Source organism: Rhodamnia argentea, chromosome 4, assembly GCF_020921035.1.
Source record: "Rhodamnia argentea isolate NSW1041297 chromosome 4, ASM2092103v1, whole genome shotgun sequence".
Lineage (NCBI taxonomy): Eukaryota > Viridiplantae > Streptophyta > Magnoliopsida > Myrtales > Myrtaceae > Rhodamnia > Rhodamnia argentea.
This window is the reverse complement of record NC_063153.1, coordinates 30,021,286-30,038,564: the sequence shown is the minus strand read 5'-3', so window position 1 is coordinate 30,038,564 and position 17,279 is coordinate 30,021,286. Positions and strand designations below refer to the sequence as shown.

The window sequence follows — 17,279 nt, the reverse complement described above, 5'->3', positions numbered from 1 at the left end:
CACGGTCAACTTCTTGACCGTGTGCATTAACCAATTTTTTTTTTTTTATCTTTTAAAAATTTGTTTCCTAGTTTTATATATAAACATATATCATATATATATTTATATAATAAAACAAAACAAAAGATAAATGATATGTGTGCAAATCCGGCACAACAATTTTGTGTCGATTTAGGACATACGTGTGCATCATATGCAATTGCGCCTATGACCAAAAATAAAATTGAAATTAAATCACATTTAATTTAATTTTAGCCCGACTAAAATCGGTATATCGTAATTGCAAACATATTTGCAATATTGTCTTTCCGTTCATCGTCGTCATGTATTGATTAAGGTGTGTGACATTCATAGGTTCATTACTTGGCTGGCAATAAGACATGCACTAACACTTTAGTACTTCCAAGAGAATTGATTGTCCCGATCAACCTCTAGGTCCTACAAGCCATGAGTGACATCTAGCAATATGTCATGGCTACCCAGACAGTGTGAATGCTTTAAGAACATAATGAACCCGTCGGCTTTAGTTACAGTGTAATTCAATCCCTCTGTCTGACTATATCCCGATCGAACAAAGGCCATGGAATATTTGTCAAGCCACCAATTCGATCATTTGCACAAATTTAATCGACATGCATTTATACGAGACATAAACATTTTATTCTCGAATACAACCCCGGCCGAGGATTTCAATGCATTGTCATAATTAAATCGCATAGGATATCATACCTTGAATATAACAAGGAGATAGATTCCATTTTGCACACACGTGTGACTTCGTATGTGTATGAACTATAACCATCAAGTACAGAGACGGATCGACGAACCATCAATATGCGTCCTTGTGAACCATAGCCATCCAACACACAAGTCAACATTGTGCCTCGGGTCTAAGGATTATTTATACAATACCAAAGCATGAACGATTAGACATTGACCACGCTAAAAGCTTCCATGTCGCTAATCGGTCAATGCGTGTCACGTTCAGTGAACTTGTCCAATACAAGCACTTGTGTTCTAACTCGGGCATCGCAATACCCAATGACTTGTGACTCGTCATTCCCTTAAGCATCCAATGCTCAATGGTGAAGTTAAGAACACACCGGTCTCAACAGGATCATTGATATCCATTCAATGATCCATCAATAGGGAACAGTTTAAAGATTCGGTTTAACTGTGAACCTGTCACACATATTCTCAACGTCTCAAGAATAGGTCCAGCCACAACCGATCTTGTGGAATTTATTCATATAAGTAAATAATTGGACAAATGAATAAATACGTCTTTTCCATTAATTAAATAATAAATTGAAAATACAACTGAAATCCCTAATATGTAACTATTACATAGTCGCTTTAGGGCATATCTCTAACACATAATCCCCTTACAAGGTGCCATAACACATAAAAACTGCAACGGTTCGCGATTAACGCGTCCCGATGGCCGCCGCCTCCCTTAGATTGTCGGAACGTAGAGCAAACCCTTCGTTGTCGAACGGTTTAAGTAACAATAAACACCGGCTTGCCAACTGTAAAGAGAGCAAGAACTCTTCTGGAAGAGCTTGCTTCGCTTCGGTAATTCTACAGGTGAGCCTTGCTTTTTACCGGCAAAAGAGTAACACAGGAAAAGACATGTTCTTTTTCTAAAAGCTATCACAAACTCAAAATGTTAGTACACATTAATAATAAAGTTACGTGCACCACTCTTTAAGCGAACCAAAATTGTACATTTGCCTTGGACAGAAATTTTGGAGTTATCCCCAAACGGGACTTTCCCTCTAACTCTCTCATACAATTCGACAAACATCTTGACTATCTCATGCAATTTGGCAAGCACCTCCTTTCTCCCGCACATGGAGCTACTTGCACCAATGTCTAGATACCACGCATCGCTTTGTCCGCCTTCATCTTCTTTAAAGGCCAATAAAAGAACTTGGTCGGCATTGTTATAATATATCTCGAGTTTAAATGGTATTTTGAGACGTGATCGGTACTATAGGATAATTAAATGTTCAAGAGAAATCTTAGGTTGGATTTTGATCTTATCAAAATCGGTGTTATCTTTCATTCAAGAATGTTTCGTGGCTTTGGAAATAAAAGATGTTGATATCTTTTGGGCACAAGAATAGGATACGGTCTTATAAAAAAAAAAAAAAGAATAGGATACGGTTGAAAGAAGTATCCACGTTGGACTGCATAAAGAAGTACAAGAAAGGCAACCTCTGTTGTGGTTAAACAAAAGGAAAAAGAAAAGTCTCTATCACTACAAGACAAAATAGATGGTCTTACATATTTTATTCTATCAATGTATTTGCTTGTCGGCCCAAGAGGTTAGGTCAAATAGGAGAGAAAAATAAAAGTGGCGAGGGTACTTTCATTTGGTCTCTTATCGCAGCCACACAAGGCATGGAGTTTCTTCGGTTGAGAGCTTGAGCCGCACGTAAGAAAAAGAAGCCGTACAGAGCGCCTCTTGATGCCGCTTGAAGAAAGAAGAAAAGAACGTGAAGGGCGTTCTTGTTCAGCCGTACGTAGAGCAAACAAAATAAGTATCGAATTTTCTCTATGAGTTTTTCTGAGTGAGTTTTCTGTAAAAGATTGAGATATAACTTGTGGGTTTGCTGCGAGCTTAGTTTAGGTGTGGAAAATACTCGAGCGTACGAGCGATTGTAACTCCGATTATCCGATTATAGTGGATTATATTGCTAGCTCTCCCGTGAACGTAGGTATCGACACTCGAACCGAACCACGTAAATATCTGGTGTCCTTTATTGTTCATCGTAATTTCTCTAATAATTTTATATCGACTTATTTGCAAGATTCGTTAGTGTTTTCGCGTTATTATCTCAACAGGCATCATTAACCAAGTTTGCCTTTTCATCTGCAGCGCAACTTTCTTTGCTCCAACACTCAGAAATATAATGACCAAGTTTATGGCAATGATAACATCGAATTTTAGATTTATCATATCATTGGCCGCTCAAGTTCCGTCCTCTTGCACTAACACTTCTTTGGTTATGGTTTTGATGACGTTGCAAGTAATGTCTCCTCTACCTCGTCCACGACCTCTTCCTTGAAAATGACCTCGGCCTCGATCTCGTTCTTGATTATTCCCTCGAACTTGCATAGGAACTCCATGTTGGCCCATCTCATCTCGGATGTGGAGGTTCATGCCTATTTATTTTGAGTTTTTCTTCATGGGCTTACAATGAACTTAGAAGAAATTCATCGATCGTCATGACAATGAGATCTTTGGACTCCTCAATGGCAACAACAATGTGGTCGTACTTCTTGTCCAAGGACCGAAATATTTTCACAACAACTCGAACATCAAAAACATCTTCACCATTCCTTTTCATTTGATTAATCGCCAAAATTCTTGTGAAATACTCAGCAATCGACTCAAATTCTTTCATACGGATTACCTCGAATTTGCCTCTTAGATTTTGAAAACGAGACTTCTTCACTTTTTCAACTCCTTGGTGCATGTTGTGAAGAATCTCCATTGCCTCCATTGATTTCAAGGCGTTCAACACATTCTCGAATATGGAATCATCTAAGACTTGATAGATTATTGATAGGGCGAGTTGGTCTTTTGACCAAACCTTTTCCAAGGCATTCCTCTGATTTTGATTGCACGTGGCATCATCATCCGGCTCCTCATAGCCAGTATTGACCATTTCCCATACATCATGAGCATGGAGCATGGCTTTCATTCTAGCAATCCAATTATCATAATTTTCTTTGGTAAGACAAGGATATTGACGAAGAAGTTGAGTTTTTGTTGAAGCCATGATCTCAAATCATAGGCTCTCATACCAATTTGATGGGATAAATCGAAGGTGGGGCACTCATAAACACTATAATAAAGACAACGCTATAATAAAGATCTTAAGAGCAATGCTATAGTAAAGACAAGCCTTGGTTCTTGCATCTGCCTTAAAAGTCGAAAGGTCATCCATATGCTGATCGACAATATTCGTGAATTCAATTTCGTCCTAGGATTGCGAGACAAACAAAGCAAAGTCTCCCGTCAGATGAAGCAGAGGATAGTCGGATCTGATGTCCGACAGTTCATCCCATTATTTTATTTTTCTATCTTTTTCCCCTCGTTCAAGGTGCCACCTAAAAAAGGAAATCAACTGAGCGAACTAACCTTCAAAATGGCAAAGCGAGCACGCAGAGACTGCAACATTAGGAAAGGACCCTCCTCTTTCCCAGATGCAGAAAGCATGACTTTAGGGTTTGTGATAGTTTTCTTGTGATTGCATGTAACACGTTCGAGCTTTCTTTTATCACCCAAATTTGTACGGCCCATGACGAATCCGAAAAGAAATCCACGCCCCTAGGAGTCCTCTAGTACCGGAGTCCTAGTACGCTCGAACCCTAAAGCTTGAGAGAGAGAGGGAGAGAGAGAGAGAGGGAGAAGCATCGTCAACCACCCAGAATATACTGTTGGGGCCTGGCAAATCGATCCGATCGATATGAAGGGAAGAAAGGCTTTTCCAGTCTGGTCGCACAGGGAAAGTATAACGTGCGTTGTTCCTCTCGACTAGTGATTGGCTGTCTTGAAATCGAGATTGAAAATGTAAGTTAAGTCGGTCGATTAAGGAACGATAGGAGCAGCACGAGGATAAACGTTCTATGTTGTCGGGAAGGAATAATGATTCTTGTTATCAAGCCGGAACGCCCACCTGTCCCGGCTTCGATTGCAAGCTGGCGGGAAGAACTTCTGAGATCGAGATTTCTTCTCGGCCTATGTTGTTAGGATGCATATATGAATTGTGTTAGAAAAATCTCACTTCGAAGAATTGATGTGGTATGGAGTAATTAATATATTCTAGTTAGCCCCTAACACTTTGGCTTAAGTTTTTTAGTGAAAGTAGGTCCAACTGGATTTATTGAGGGGCTAGAATTTGAACTTTCTCTTGATGATCTCCCTAGATAAAATGCATCGAACTTGTACTGTGCGCTCCTAATAATTGACCTAATATGTATCGGTGTTCGGTGAATATCTTTTCGATGGAAAACTTCATGATTCAGTATGGAGGGCTCGAACTTCAGATAAAATCTACGCTTCATGGTTCAATATGGAGGGCTTGGACACGTTAGATTCACGGAGAGAATATTTTCTCATAATCGCCGTTAATACAATGCTACATATGGAAAAGCTCCACAGAATTTCTACATCGCAGCCAAAAGAAACTGTTCATATAAAATTCTAGATTTAAAAATTGTGTTGAGCTTAGAAAAGGGTGCAACCAATAAGTAAGGTTCTAGGTTGCGTGATAACCGGTCGCGTGGACGGTCACGCATACAAGAGGAGTGTGTCAATTTCGTGTTAGGCTGCCGAGGGTATTTTCCTTGATGTTACGCATGCAATTATGTAATCCTCGTTCTCCTCGTTCAAATCAGTCATTCAAGACACGACAAACTCGGTAACGAGGCATCCCAAGTTCACGTATCAGTGAAAGCATTTATCGTAAGCATCTTTTTATTTTGAAATATTCAAGTATCAACACACTTTCATCGAATATTTTAAACCTTTAGAATAATTGACAGTAATTTCATAAAATCTTACACTTATAATAACACTATTTGATGCGTAAGACAAGTACGTTAGTTTCCAACGGCCTTGCTTCGAGAGGTAATCCATACGGGCTATATTATCCTTCATTCCTAATTGGAGGAGTGCCTCCGATTGGCACATTTACAAGCTATGGGCATTGCTGACATGCAACCTTAACTAAAATTTAAAACAGGCAATGTCCATGTTTGTAATCAACCAATCAAACGTATGGTTGAAAGAAATTATGTGGGCTACCCTAGACGTGGCCGGTTCCGTGGAACCGCCGGTTCCAATTCCGGTTCGGAACCGCTGGTTCCAAAGCCCAATTGCTCTTTTCACCCGGCCTCCTCCCTTTTTTTTTTTAAAAAAAAAACGGGTTGGAACCGTGGGCCCGGTCAACGGGCTGGTTCCAGGCCCACCGGTCCATTTGGGCACCTCTAGGCTAGCCCATTACATCCACTACACGAGTGGAATACTACTTAGTCGAGTAGAAGGACGAACACGAGAGCGAGACAAGTTGGGAAGGGGTTAAACGTGCGACTCGAAGACCAAGTCGGAGCAATTCTCAACGAGGCTTCCGAGACTTTTTGATAGTCCGATCTGTATAAAGATCCACCCATAGGTCGATTTTTGTGTCGGCCGTAATTAACATTATTTTCTCATAAGCCTCTTACAAATTGTCGTAACACTCAAAAACTACAATGGTTCGCGATAAACGCGGTCCGACGGCGACCACCTGCCTTAGATCGTCGGAACGTAGAGCAAACCCTGAGTCGTCGAACAGCTTAACTGTCAATAAACACCCCTATGCCGACCATAAACAGAACGAGGACTCTTCTAGAAGAGCTTTGCTTCGCTTCTGTAACTCTACAGGACCAGCAGAAGATAGTCTGATATGATGTGCGACTGTTCATCCCATTATTTTATTTTTCGAACTTTCTTCGGCCCTCGTTCAAGATCCCACCTACAGATCTTAAGAGCAACGCTATAATAAAGACAAGTCTTAGTTCTTGATATCCAGCTTGTCATCCGTACGATCGACAACATTCATGAATTTGATTTGATTTATAACACTTTAGCCCTAGGATTGTGAGATAGACAAAGCAAAGCCTCCCGTCAAATAAAGGAGTAGATAAGACTGATGTACGACTGTTCATCCCATTATTTTATTTTCCTATCTTTTTCTGGCCCTCGTACAAGATCCCACCTAAAAAAAAAAAAAGTGAACGAACTAACCTTCAAAAGGGCAAAATGAGCACGCCGAGACTGCAACATGAGGAAACGACCCTCCTCTTTCCCAGATCCAGAGAGCGTACCGTTAGGGCTTATGATAGTTTTCTTGTGATTGCATGTAACACGTTCGAGCTTTCTTTGATCACCCAAATTTGTACGGCCGCTGACGAGTCCGAAAGGAAATTCAAGCTCCTAATTGTCCTCTAGTACCAGAGTCCTAGTGCGCTCGAACCCTAAAGCTTGAGAGAGAGAGAGAGAGAGAGAGAGAGAGAGAGAGAGGAAGGGGGGTTGAGCTGTTGAGGGGGCCGATTTTTTTAAAAAAAATTTATATTTTTTTAATTATTAATACTTATAATATTTAATGAGTCTGGTATGGAAATATTGAAAGAGGAAAGAAGAATTGCCCTCTAGTACCAGAGTCCTAGTGCGCTCGAACCCTAAAGCTTGAGAGAGAGAGAGAGAGAGGGAGGGGGGGTTGAGCTGCTGAGGGGGCCGATATTTTTTTTTAAAATTTTATATTTTTTTAATTATTGATACTTATAATATTTAATGAGTCTGGCATGGAAATATTGAAAGAGGAAAGAAGAAAAAGAGGGTTCATTCAATATCGAGAAGTGGTATCGGAGGGAGAAAATGCAAAATTGACAAGGAAAACGGCATTTTTTGGAGAAAAAGCCAGGCCAAACCAGCAGTTTGCCAATGGATTCGTCTCGAAAAATTACGTGAAATAAAAAAAAAATTCGTCCCAAACGGACGCCCGAGCAATGAGATATGCTCTTCCAAAGTTTTCTCCTTTCTTTATTCATTTTCACTTTTTTGCGGCGATTTTTAATTTTTCCATGCGGTTTTTAACTCTTTTGCTGCGATTTCTCATCTATTTATTACTGCGGTTTCCAACATATTCCTGCGACTATATTACATTATAACACCACCATTTGTTCTGTGATGTGATGGATGGGATGATCGGGAATGCTGCCACATGAAAACCATTTCTAAGGGTTCACCAAAATTCATTTCTTCTCATAGGGGAGAGAGTTCGTACGTCCAAAAATATTTGACTAAACCCATACTTTCTTAACGGTGCTCTTCAATCTAACGCTTCACTCTCTATTGCATTCCGATTGAGCAATTAAAGGTAAGACGACGTTCATTACGAAATACATTGAATCTTGGACGAATTAATCTAGATGTTGCCCAAGAGTTTGAAAATGCCTATAGAACTTTTCATTAATAAAGTAAGCAAATATATTAATAAATTTTTACATTAATTATTACTAATTATGTTATAAAGATAAGCTTCACAAGAAAAAAAAATATAAATAAATTAAATGTTATAAGTATCAATAATTAAAAATATATATGAAATTTACACCCAAAAAAAAACAAACCGGCCCAGGCAGGCCTTGCTCACAGCTAGAGCTACTGGACAGCCCAACTGCCAAGTGACGAGTAGGGCCCACCCCAGCTCCTCGTTTAGCATATCCCCCAGCTCCTCGTTTAGCATATCAACCGTCGAGCGAGGCCCAAATTCGTAATTATTTTTTGAAAAAAACACCCAAGGGAGAAGCATTGTTAACCACCCAGAATATACTGCCCGGGCCTGGCAAATCGATCCGATATGAAGGGAAGAAAGGCATTTCATGTCTGCTTGTACATGGGAAGTATGACGTACGTTGTTCCTCTTGACTAATGATTGGCTGTCGCGAAATCGAGATCGTAAATGTAGGTCAAGTCGGTCCATTAAGGAATGGGCAGCAGGACACGGTAGGATTTGACGATAAGATGGCTGGCCTCCGCCTCAAATGAGACAGATTTGGGACGGCCCTTACCAATAAGAAACTAGTATGTCCAAAGGAACCCCTTTTAAACCCGACTCTCCAACCCAAAAAAAAAAAAAAACTCGGACTCGACTCGTGACAACTAGGAACCTGAAAGTCTCGCAACGAATCAAATACCCGACCAGTTTCTATCTCCGCAATTTGGACTTGGAAACTATAACTTCAATGATACAAGAGAGATCTTCGCACTGGCAGAAACTCAAATAATTCAAACCAATGTAGCCTCTGCTGATCACCAGTACTGATCTTGCCTGACAAACTCCTATGTTTTGGGTGCAAGACAGATAAGTATCTAGCTAACTACTCTTTGATATAATCCACGTCAATGACAACACGTAAAAATATGTCAAATAAGTCATGAATTGCATCTATGAGTAAGTGGCACTTCACACACCTCTCATTCCATCATCTCGGATGATTTGAACAGATCCGAGAACTTACCAACAACATCTAGCAAAATCAATAGCAAACTGATAACAATGAGATTTTCCTTCAACATGGGATATAGATTCATTGTTGACCAACAAATGAGAGGCTACAGTGTACTTTTCTCCATATACGTTTCTAATGCTTTCATGTCATGCTTATTTGTAAATAGGTATTCCTAGAACCATCGGCTTCTTTACACATGCTCCTAATGTAGGATTGCCATCTTAAAGAACTATACGGAAACAATTTATACATGAGAAGCATTCATTTTGCAGTACACAGGCAAGCGAATGAAGCAGAGACTAGACTGGCCAAAATCGCTAAAACAAGATTTAAAGCAATTCAGTTGTTGAAAAAGGAGAAGATCCATGTTTCTTTGTCCAGCATTTATCTCCGCAAAGGCCATCTGAGAATATAGATGCATTGCAAGCCTACAGTAATTTATTTCAGATTCATTGCTCTGAACAGACATTGGGTAAAATGCTAACTCGAACCATCTATTTACATGACCCTGGGTGTCCTGGAAGACATGTTGATTCCAATTCATAACTAGCAAGTGCAGAAATGAATTTATGGGCCCCCTAGGACAAAGCAAAGTGTTCAGCACTAAATTTAAATTCATGAGTCAATAACAATGCAGAGTAGAGCTAACCAACAAAAAAAGAGAGGTCCATACCCAACAATCCTTAAGATTGCCTTTCTTTTTGTCCAGGGAAAGAGGGAAGTGTGCAAAAGTATGAACACACGATAGTACGCATAACTAAAACCAAACTAGCAACTTGCTTGACCATTTAAGCATCCGTAGTTGATTTATAGTGATATTCGTCGATAGTTGAATATATCAAGCCTTCCTCTTCAAGAGTCCTGATTGATTCCCTGTTCACCGAAAGAAATTTTGAACAAAAAAAAAAGGAAAACCATTCACAAGTATGTAGTTAGTGTGAGGGGGGTCCAGTGTGAGGCATGAGCATGTGCATGCTCTGAGAGAGAGAGAGAGAGAGAGAGAGAGAGATTACATGATCTTATTGACAGGAATTTTCAGTTGTTGCGCAATTTCATCTCTGTGGACACCCTTCTCTTGTGCACTACAGATATCAGTGAATGAAAAAGGTTCAGTAAGCTAAAACTGAATCAAGGATCAATATTGCCATTCAACCCCAAGGAACAGCTTCAGTTATGTTGCATTCAATTGAAGCACCATTTCTCCATAAAGACAACATATTCTCCAAAGCCAAGGAGCCTCTTATAATGAAGAATAATTAGCGTCTTTAGTACCTATAAATCAGTATTGGCCTAATAGATAGAAGGGGAAAACATAAGGAGATACACAGATTTCGGAGATTATCTTACTAGTTTTGTTGTAGAAATTCAAGGACCTTCTGGTCAGAGCCCTTGAGTCCATCGACAGATAATTGTCCAGAGATCTATACGAAGAAAAATACAATCTCATGTGATAATACTTTGATGTATTCTGGATTCAATATGCAAGTGCACAGTTAGAAACTTCAAAAACCAAAACAAGTTCTCGTGTTTCACATACTTCGTTTGTGGGAGCTACCTGAGACCCATTTGATATGTTCCTCATTGGAGTGCTTGTGGAAAAATCTTCCATTTGGGAATGAGCATTCGCATCACCCTGCAACTCCAATGTAAGTGGCTATACGTGTTATTTTTGTGATAACCAGCAAGTTACGTCATGTAACTTCTTAGTCGACAATGACATGCACCAATAATATGCAGTACCTTTACTCTGCACTTCTGTAAATGCTGGTGTATGCAATCAATAAAGTGGAATGTAACTTCATCAAAGTTGGTCACAGGCCTGCAAAATCCATAACAAAGAATTTTAAACAACAATAAAGTTAAAGAGTGCAGAGAAAAGATAAAAAACTAAGTTATTCCAAGCTAAGAAGTGGCATCTAACATGATCCATTCTGAAATTTCAAATTTCTTTAAATGAGATGCTTAATTTACAGTATGCAATCAAGAATGCACAAACAACTTCCTCATAATCTCAAATAAGTAGCCATAATGGACGAGAATGATCACCATCAATTATGAGATGTATCAAGCATATTAAAAGGTCTCATGCCCCAATAAATCAGCAATATTTGTCCAGAAGATCTTATGCCATGACATAGGTAGCTATCGGTGCTTATTCTTTGTTGCATTCAAGTTTGTTAGAACACACATAATTGGGAGCATAAAGCTTTTAGACAGGTGTAACCCAGTGTTTTTATTTTTTGTAATTAGTACGTGCAGAGGTTGCCAAGGTTTGGTTCATGTCCTCCAGTAGGAGAGGTATAATTTGCAAATCGACAATGAGAAATTTCTCCACAGGATTTAATACACTACTATAGGGGTGGTAATATAATGACTCCATGAATGGTTTACTATGATAAAGCTTCTCATCAAAGTCATAATAACTAGTGATTATGGATGATGCAGTATTTGCACTAGTGCACACACCAATATGAAGAGAGCAAGAATAATTATGGATGCATAAGAAGCAAAGAACATGACATACCTAACAGCAAAGGCCACGAGTTGCTTTTTCCCCTGAGAACTTCTTAGGTGCCCAACAAGACGAACGTATAGACCATCACTAGCAAAATATGCAAGAAAAATCAGTGAATTCTCTTAGGCCGTAGAACCTCGTGGCCTGGTTTACCAACAAGTGTTACAATTTACAGCGCAATCGTAATTTCCACAAGTGCAAAAGCAACTTTATAGAGAATAAAACATGGATTAATACTCACTGAATTTCTTCCATTTCCTTGGTGTCTGAACTTTCATTCAACCTATCCAGCACAAAAGATGTAACTTACTTGGTGCAACCCATTTATTCATACAAGAAAAAGGGTAAGAGTATACTTTGGTTCTGCAGAAGACCACATCTACCATTACACAAGTTCCAGCCAATATAATCACCTCTTTCTTGATGCTTCAGATTAAAACTTTAATTTCTTAACGATTGGAGAATGCATACAAGTAGCGAGTGCTAATGAAATGCCCCAACTAGCAACATTACAGTCCAAGGAGGAGGCTACCATACCATCTTCTGCATTCAACTCGTCCAGTCCCGTCATCCAAAGCGAAGCTCACGTCCGTTACTCTCTCGGTTTTCTCAGACACCATCCCGACCAGCGTGACCTAAACCCAAACCGGGGAATCGCAATGTGACTTCGTACACAACAGAATATCGCCAAGCCAGAGAAAAAGGAACTTCCTTTCGGGTCTTCCCCGCGATGCAATTCCTAGAGCACGAAGAACAAGGACATTTTTCCACACGAGAAAGCGCAAGCCCTACTCACATTGGTCACGTCGACGCCGTCGATGGAGAAGTTCGATTTCTCGTCCCCAGATTGATGGGCTTCGCTCAACTGCTTCACCGTGACAGGGATCAGCCCCTGCGTCCCCCAGCTCTGCAACCACGAAGGCCGGAAAAACCGACAATCTCGATCTAGATCAAAGAATCCTACTGCCACGAGCTAAAAGAGGGAGATGGGTCTGCATCTAGAACCACGGAACGATACCTTGGAGGGGTTAGGAGAAGCGGAATCGGCAGTCTGAGTTGACTGGGAAGGCACGAAGCCGTCGAATTGGCTGCTGGAGAACATCATTTCTTCGTCTCAGAACCAGAGAAGATACAGAGAGAGAGACAGGGGAGAGGGGCTATGGCGAGCACGCACTGAGTTTTGGGCGCCAGAAAGTTGCGAATTTTCCCGCTAAGAAGGAGAGGAGGAGGAGGGCTTCAGTAGAGTTGGGCCGAGCGTAAGGGACAGGGCTTTAGTAGACACTAACTGTGTCAAGCCCAACGAGGATTTGGCCCATTATTCATGTTTGTACTTTTTTTTTTTGTGTTTTTTTTTTTATGGGTTACATAGTATGTGTGTTTCCATCCTCGCACCTCCAAAAAAAATTGGCCCCCAACATTTTTGTGTTAACAATAAACTGCTTGGTCCATATTTAAGATACGGAAAGCCGGATCGACCGGATAGCGGTCGAAGATCGCTCAAAGTCGAATTCATGCCGATGAGGAGGAATAATCACACCGTATACGAACATTCGCTTATCATCTCGAAGGACATCCAACAGGCTGTCGGAAAAAGGTTTCGCCAGAAGCCCTGGCCCTTACGTACGGAACGCGATTGAGTTTTTGACCTTTCGATCAGCTCAAAGCTTTTCAAGAACGTAAACTTGAAATTGCAATTGAATCCTAAACAATTTAATTGGATTAGTTAAGTCTCAAAGCAATTTACGTATAGGCTGTGAAACTTATGTCAAAAAGTGCAACTGCAAGTGCCACGTCATCTATTTTTGAGTGGCATATAGGGGCAATTTATGAGATCCTTCACATGAAATTTCTGAAACTATGAAGAATCAAACTATTGAAAAGAAAAACGAATTTCATTACACTCGTGAGCAGTGCGCGAAGGGTTCGTTTGGTTCCGCATTCTAAAAGAACTTTGATGAGTCTCCTAAGATCACTGGCCAAAATTGAGGCTCTTTGTTTAGTATATTCCCAAGAACCTTTGACCTAAAATTAGCATTTGCAAAGCCTGTTGTGCCAATGCAAGTCTCTCCTAGTATTGACATTCGGCATTTTGGCAATGCTGCTTTTTGTGTAGATGATATTTTTTTTTTTTCCCTTTCAAACATCGCGTGCCTTGTCATCTGATCGAGGCTCGTCGAGGGTCTCCGAGGTTGGGACTCGCCGAGGTTGACGCTAGCCTCTGGTCTCCAAACCCAGCTTGCTCGAGCCTCTGTCTCCATATCTGTAGCTCGCCTGAGGCCGTGCGACTCTAGCGCCGGCTAGCCTAGGGTCGCAAAACCTCAGCACCGAGTTGCCGCCGAAGCTTTCAGCCCTCGATGCGCTGCCAAGCGTCAGCTCGAGCTCAACCATCCTCTTGTTGTCGTTATTTTTATGAAACTTTTAACTAAAGTCCTTTCCAAGGTTTCCTTAAAGTGGTCTTGTTGAGTTCGTTTAGCTGTGATACTGGCAAAGCAAAAAACCAGGTGTTCCATAATTGTAGGATTGTCAGCTCATTTGATAAATTATATTTCAATACTCTGGAGGATGTGAAAGCAAATGAACGTCGTGGGCACTGATCCGTCCTCGTACATAATCAACCCCCACGTCATAAAGCCTTAATTCCACATTAGACAAGTTTCTTGGCAAGCGTCCACTAAGGGCAGATTATGAAAAAAATTGTTAAAAAAAGTCGTAAACCCGTTGCATTTTTATCAACTTAGTCTTAAACCTTTTAATTATGTCAATTGAGTTATAAACTTTTTCAACGTTTTGTCAATTGAGTCCATCTAACCAATTTTGATTGTAAATCGCTGATGTGAATGCTGTTCATCCTATATGGCTCAATTGGAAGTGCATAATTTTTAATGATATCTTAATATATTTCTTATTTTTCTTATTTTCTTTCTCTTTTGTTCTTTCTTCCTCTGCCTATCGTCGAGCCTCGGCCATGGCCGTCGACGGGCCAAAGGCAACTAACGGCGAGGGTAGACTAACCAGCCTTCTCGGACGACGGTCGGGCTCCCCGAAGGCCGCCAAGGGTTGGCCTCGAGTGAGGCTCGCCCTCGCTAGAGGACCTGGCGAGGTCGTAGCCTGTGACCGGAGCAAGAAGGAAAAAGAAAAGAATAAATAAATGACAAAAATATTACAATATTATTAAAAATTATCCATGTCGATGTTGATCGAGCTATGTAGGACGGGCGACGTATAAATTAGCAATTTTCTATCAAAAGTGACCGAATGGACTCGATTTGCACAATACGACAATGTTTGAGACTCAATCAACACAATTAAAAGGTTTAGAACTAAAATAACAAAGATGTGATATGTTTATGACTTTTTGGACAATTTCCTCACAAGATTAGTTTTTCGTGAAGCTAGTTAAGAATTTTAGATGTTCACTCAATTTTAAATTAAACTTACTTCGTTCGCTATCATGCTTGTTTCCGAATTTCAGATTAGTTTTAGTACGCCACTCAAACTTATTTTAGAAAGGAACCTTTCAAAACAATACGTCACGCCACGGGCAAGCGACCCAAGATCTGCGGTCTAATGTCAAATGCTGGTGCGCAAGGGCTGAGATGACTTTCGACACTTCAAATCTTTTCATCATCCGTCGGCTCCAACGTAGGAGTAATTGGATATCCATCGTAGCAAGATCGAACCTCGCGGTTACATCGGCATGGGCATGACGCGGGCGTGATCCGACTAGGGTAACGGACGCCGGACGGCCCGTCGTGGCGGAGGACGAGCGCCCCGCCCGATGTGGGCCGTGCCGAGCTCCATTCTGCCGGTGTATTGGGCCTGACGTGGCCCGTTCTCATCTCTAAGAGAGAGAGAGGGAGTGCACGCATGGAGTGTCGCCTTACATTAATCGTTACGTTTGACAGACGAGCAACGACTCATTTGTTTTGGTTTAACTAAAAGCAGAAAGTCCGACAAAAAAAAAAAAAACTAAAAGCAGAAAGTCCCGCCAAAAGTAAAAATGTCAATAGAATTGCAAAAAGTCATGAAAAAATAAATATTTCTTTCTACATTTAAAGTACCAAAAAGTTATTCAAACGACAATGATGGCTCTTCTATCACCCTCCACCCACATATCATATACATGTATATATATATATATATATAGATTGCGTCAATTGAGAGCAAAATTAATATCTGCCGTTATTGCGATAATTGATTGCAATTAATGGAGATTTATTTCCTATTCAATACAAAGAGAGAGGAGATCGTATATCCTCTTACATAGAACGTATGTCGTTCAATCAATCAACGACAAACTCTCTCCAAAACTCTCTTAGCGAAAATTTTCTCGAAGAACGATCGATCGATGGATCCATATTATTTTCTTGCTTGCGTTTTGAGGCTCTTAATCTGTGGAAACCGAGGCATGTTCGTTGACCTTGACATGCTTCTCCGATTAATGATGCAAGTTGATTCTAGGGCATGTTGATCTAGCGCAATCCGCATATATGTACATATATGATGATTGAGATTGTTGTCCTGCTATAATCCACACGTTACGCTTATGGGTATGTAAATCTATAATTTTTTCGCTGCGTTTATAGATCGGGATTAGCATTTAGATGTATTACCTTCCAAAGCCAAATGACAATTATTTAACTGTAGCTTCCTAAGACAAACTTTAAAAAAGAAAAAAATACAAACAAACAAAAAGAATCTGCAAAACCCTAATTCTTTGCTTCAAACTGGTGGCATCTGACATCGATGCCCTCTGGGCATGGAATCATTCCATTCTCGTCCTTGGAATGATTTGGATCTTGTCGTGAATGATCGAAAATGATGTCGTCGTTTTTATTTAAATCTCTCTAATGGGGCCATTAGCAATGATGAGATGGATTTTGAAAAGGGAAAGAATTAGAAATGAAGTACTTGACTTAGAAAGTCGAAAGCAAAGGCTATAATAACATGACTTTCGTGGCTTCTAGATGAGAAAAACGCACTAGTTCTTCACAAATTTAAAATAAATGCGAGCTAAATTCCTACATTTGCATAATATGCCAATGTAGTCGTCTTGGCCAATTTCTACTGGAAATCGCCGAAGTGACGAGTGCTACTAAGGACGACAGGCAATTATTGGACCGCCACGTCGGTGGATTTCGCCGAAAATTGGTCTTTGCAATTTCGCGCAAACATTTACGAATAAATTGGAAAAATAAAAAGGTTATGACTGAATTGACATTCATGAAGTATATTTAAATTGACTTGCGGGGCTGCCGCCGTGGATGCACGACTGATTGACGATCAAGAGCACAAAAGGAAAGTTAGACAAAAGTACAAAGTAATACACGAATTATTTCGTGATGGTACCTTATTATGTAATAAGAACTTTGTAGCTTGTTTATTAGCCTGGGGAAAATTCCAACCATCCCCTTCAACTGGGGCCAACTTTTTTGCAAAAGTGTCCTCCGCCTTTAGCTTTTTGTCAAATGGCCCTTTTGTGCTTGACAAATGTGGACCAACGACTCCCCTCTGACAATTGCTGGTGGAAAATTTGGCCGGCACGCGCATTGCACGTGCACATTTTGCTTGAATCTCGAAGACTTTTAAGATGCCTTTATTTCGTAAAAAAAAATTGAATAACTTGAAATTTTTCACCTAAAAATAAATTGCTTGCAATAAAGAAAGAACGTAAAACTCTCCAATAAACGAGAAT

At 40.3% G+C, this 17,279-nt stretch overlaps 1 protein-coding gene across 3 annotated transcripts; it reads right to left on the bottom strand.

Annotated features, from left to right (window-relative positions):
* Positions 1–9,631: 9,631 nt before the first annotated feature.
* Positions 9,632–12,766, bottom strand: LOC115748818 (replication protein A 32 kDa subunit A-like). Of its 3 annotated transcripts, none has more exons than XM_030685462.2 (10): positions 12,603–12,766; positions 12,381–12,491; positions 12,122–12,219; positions 11,826–11,867; positions 11,594–11,671; positions 10,810–10,888; positions 10,607–10,708; positions 10,417–10,490; positions 10,083–10,151; positions 9,632–9,942 (listed from the first exon to the last, which is right to left on the bottom strand). In XM_030685462.2, the coding sequence occupies exons 1-10, from the start codon at positions 12,687–12,689 to the stop codon at positions 9,858–9,860; spliced, it is 825 nt and encodes a 274-aa protein (XP_030541322.1). In that variant the 5' UTR covers positions 12,690–12,766; the 3' UTR covers positions 9,632–9,857. The 3 variants fall into 3 exon arrangements, with proteins under 3 accessions (XP_030541322.1, XP_030541323.1, XP_030541324.1); XM_030685463.2 differs by having other exon boundaries at positions 10,607–10,702; XM_030685464.2 differs by having other exon boundaries at positions 10,625–10,702.
* Between the last annotated feature and the right edge of the window lie 4,513 nt (positions 12,767–17,279).

Coding starts and splice junctions, on each gene's coding strand:
- LOC115748818 (XM_030685462.2), bottom strand. CDS start 12,689: ATGATGTTCTCCAGCAGCCAATTCGACGGCTTCGTGCCTTCCCAGTCA. Junction 12,220..12,380: donor ACGGCGTCGACGTGACCAAT/GTGAGTAGGGCT, acceptor GTTTGGGTTTAG/GTCACGCTGGTCGGGATGGT. Junction 10,709..10,809: donor TACAGAAGTGCAGAGTAAAG/GTACTGCATATT, acceptor CTTACATTGGAG/TTGCAGGGTGATGCGAATGC.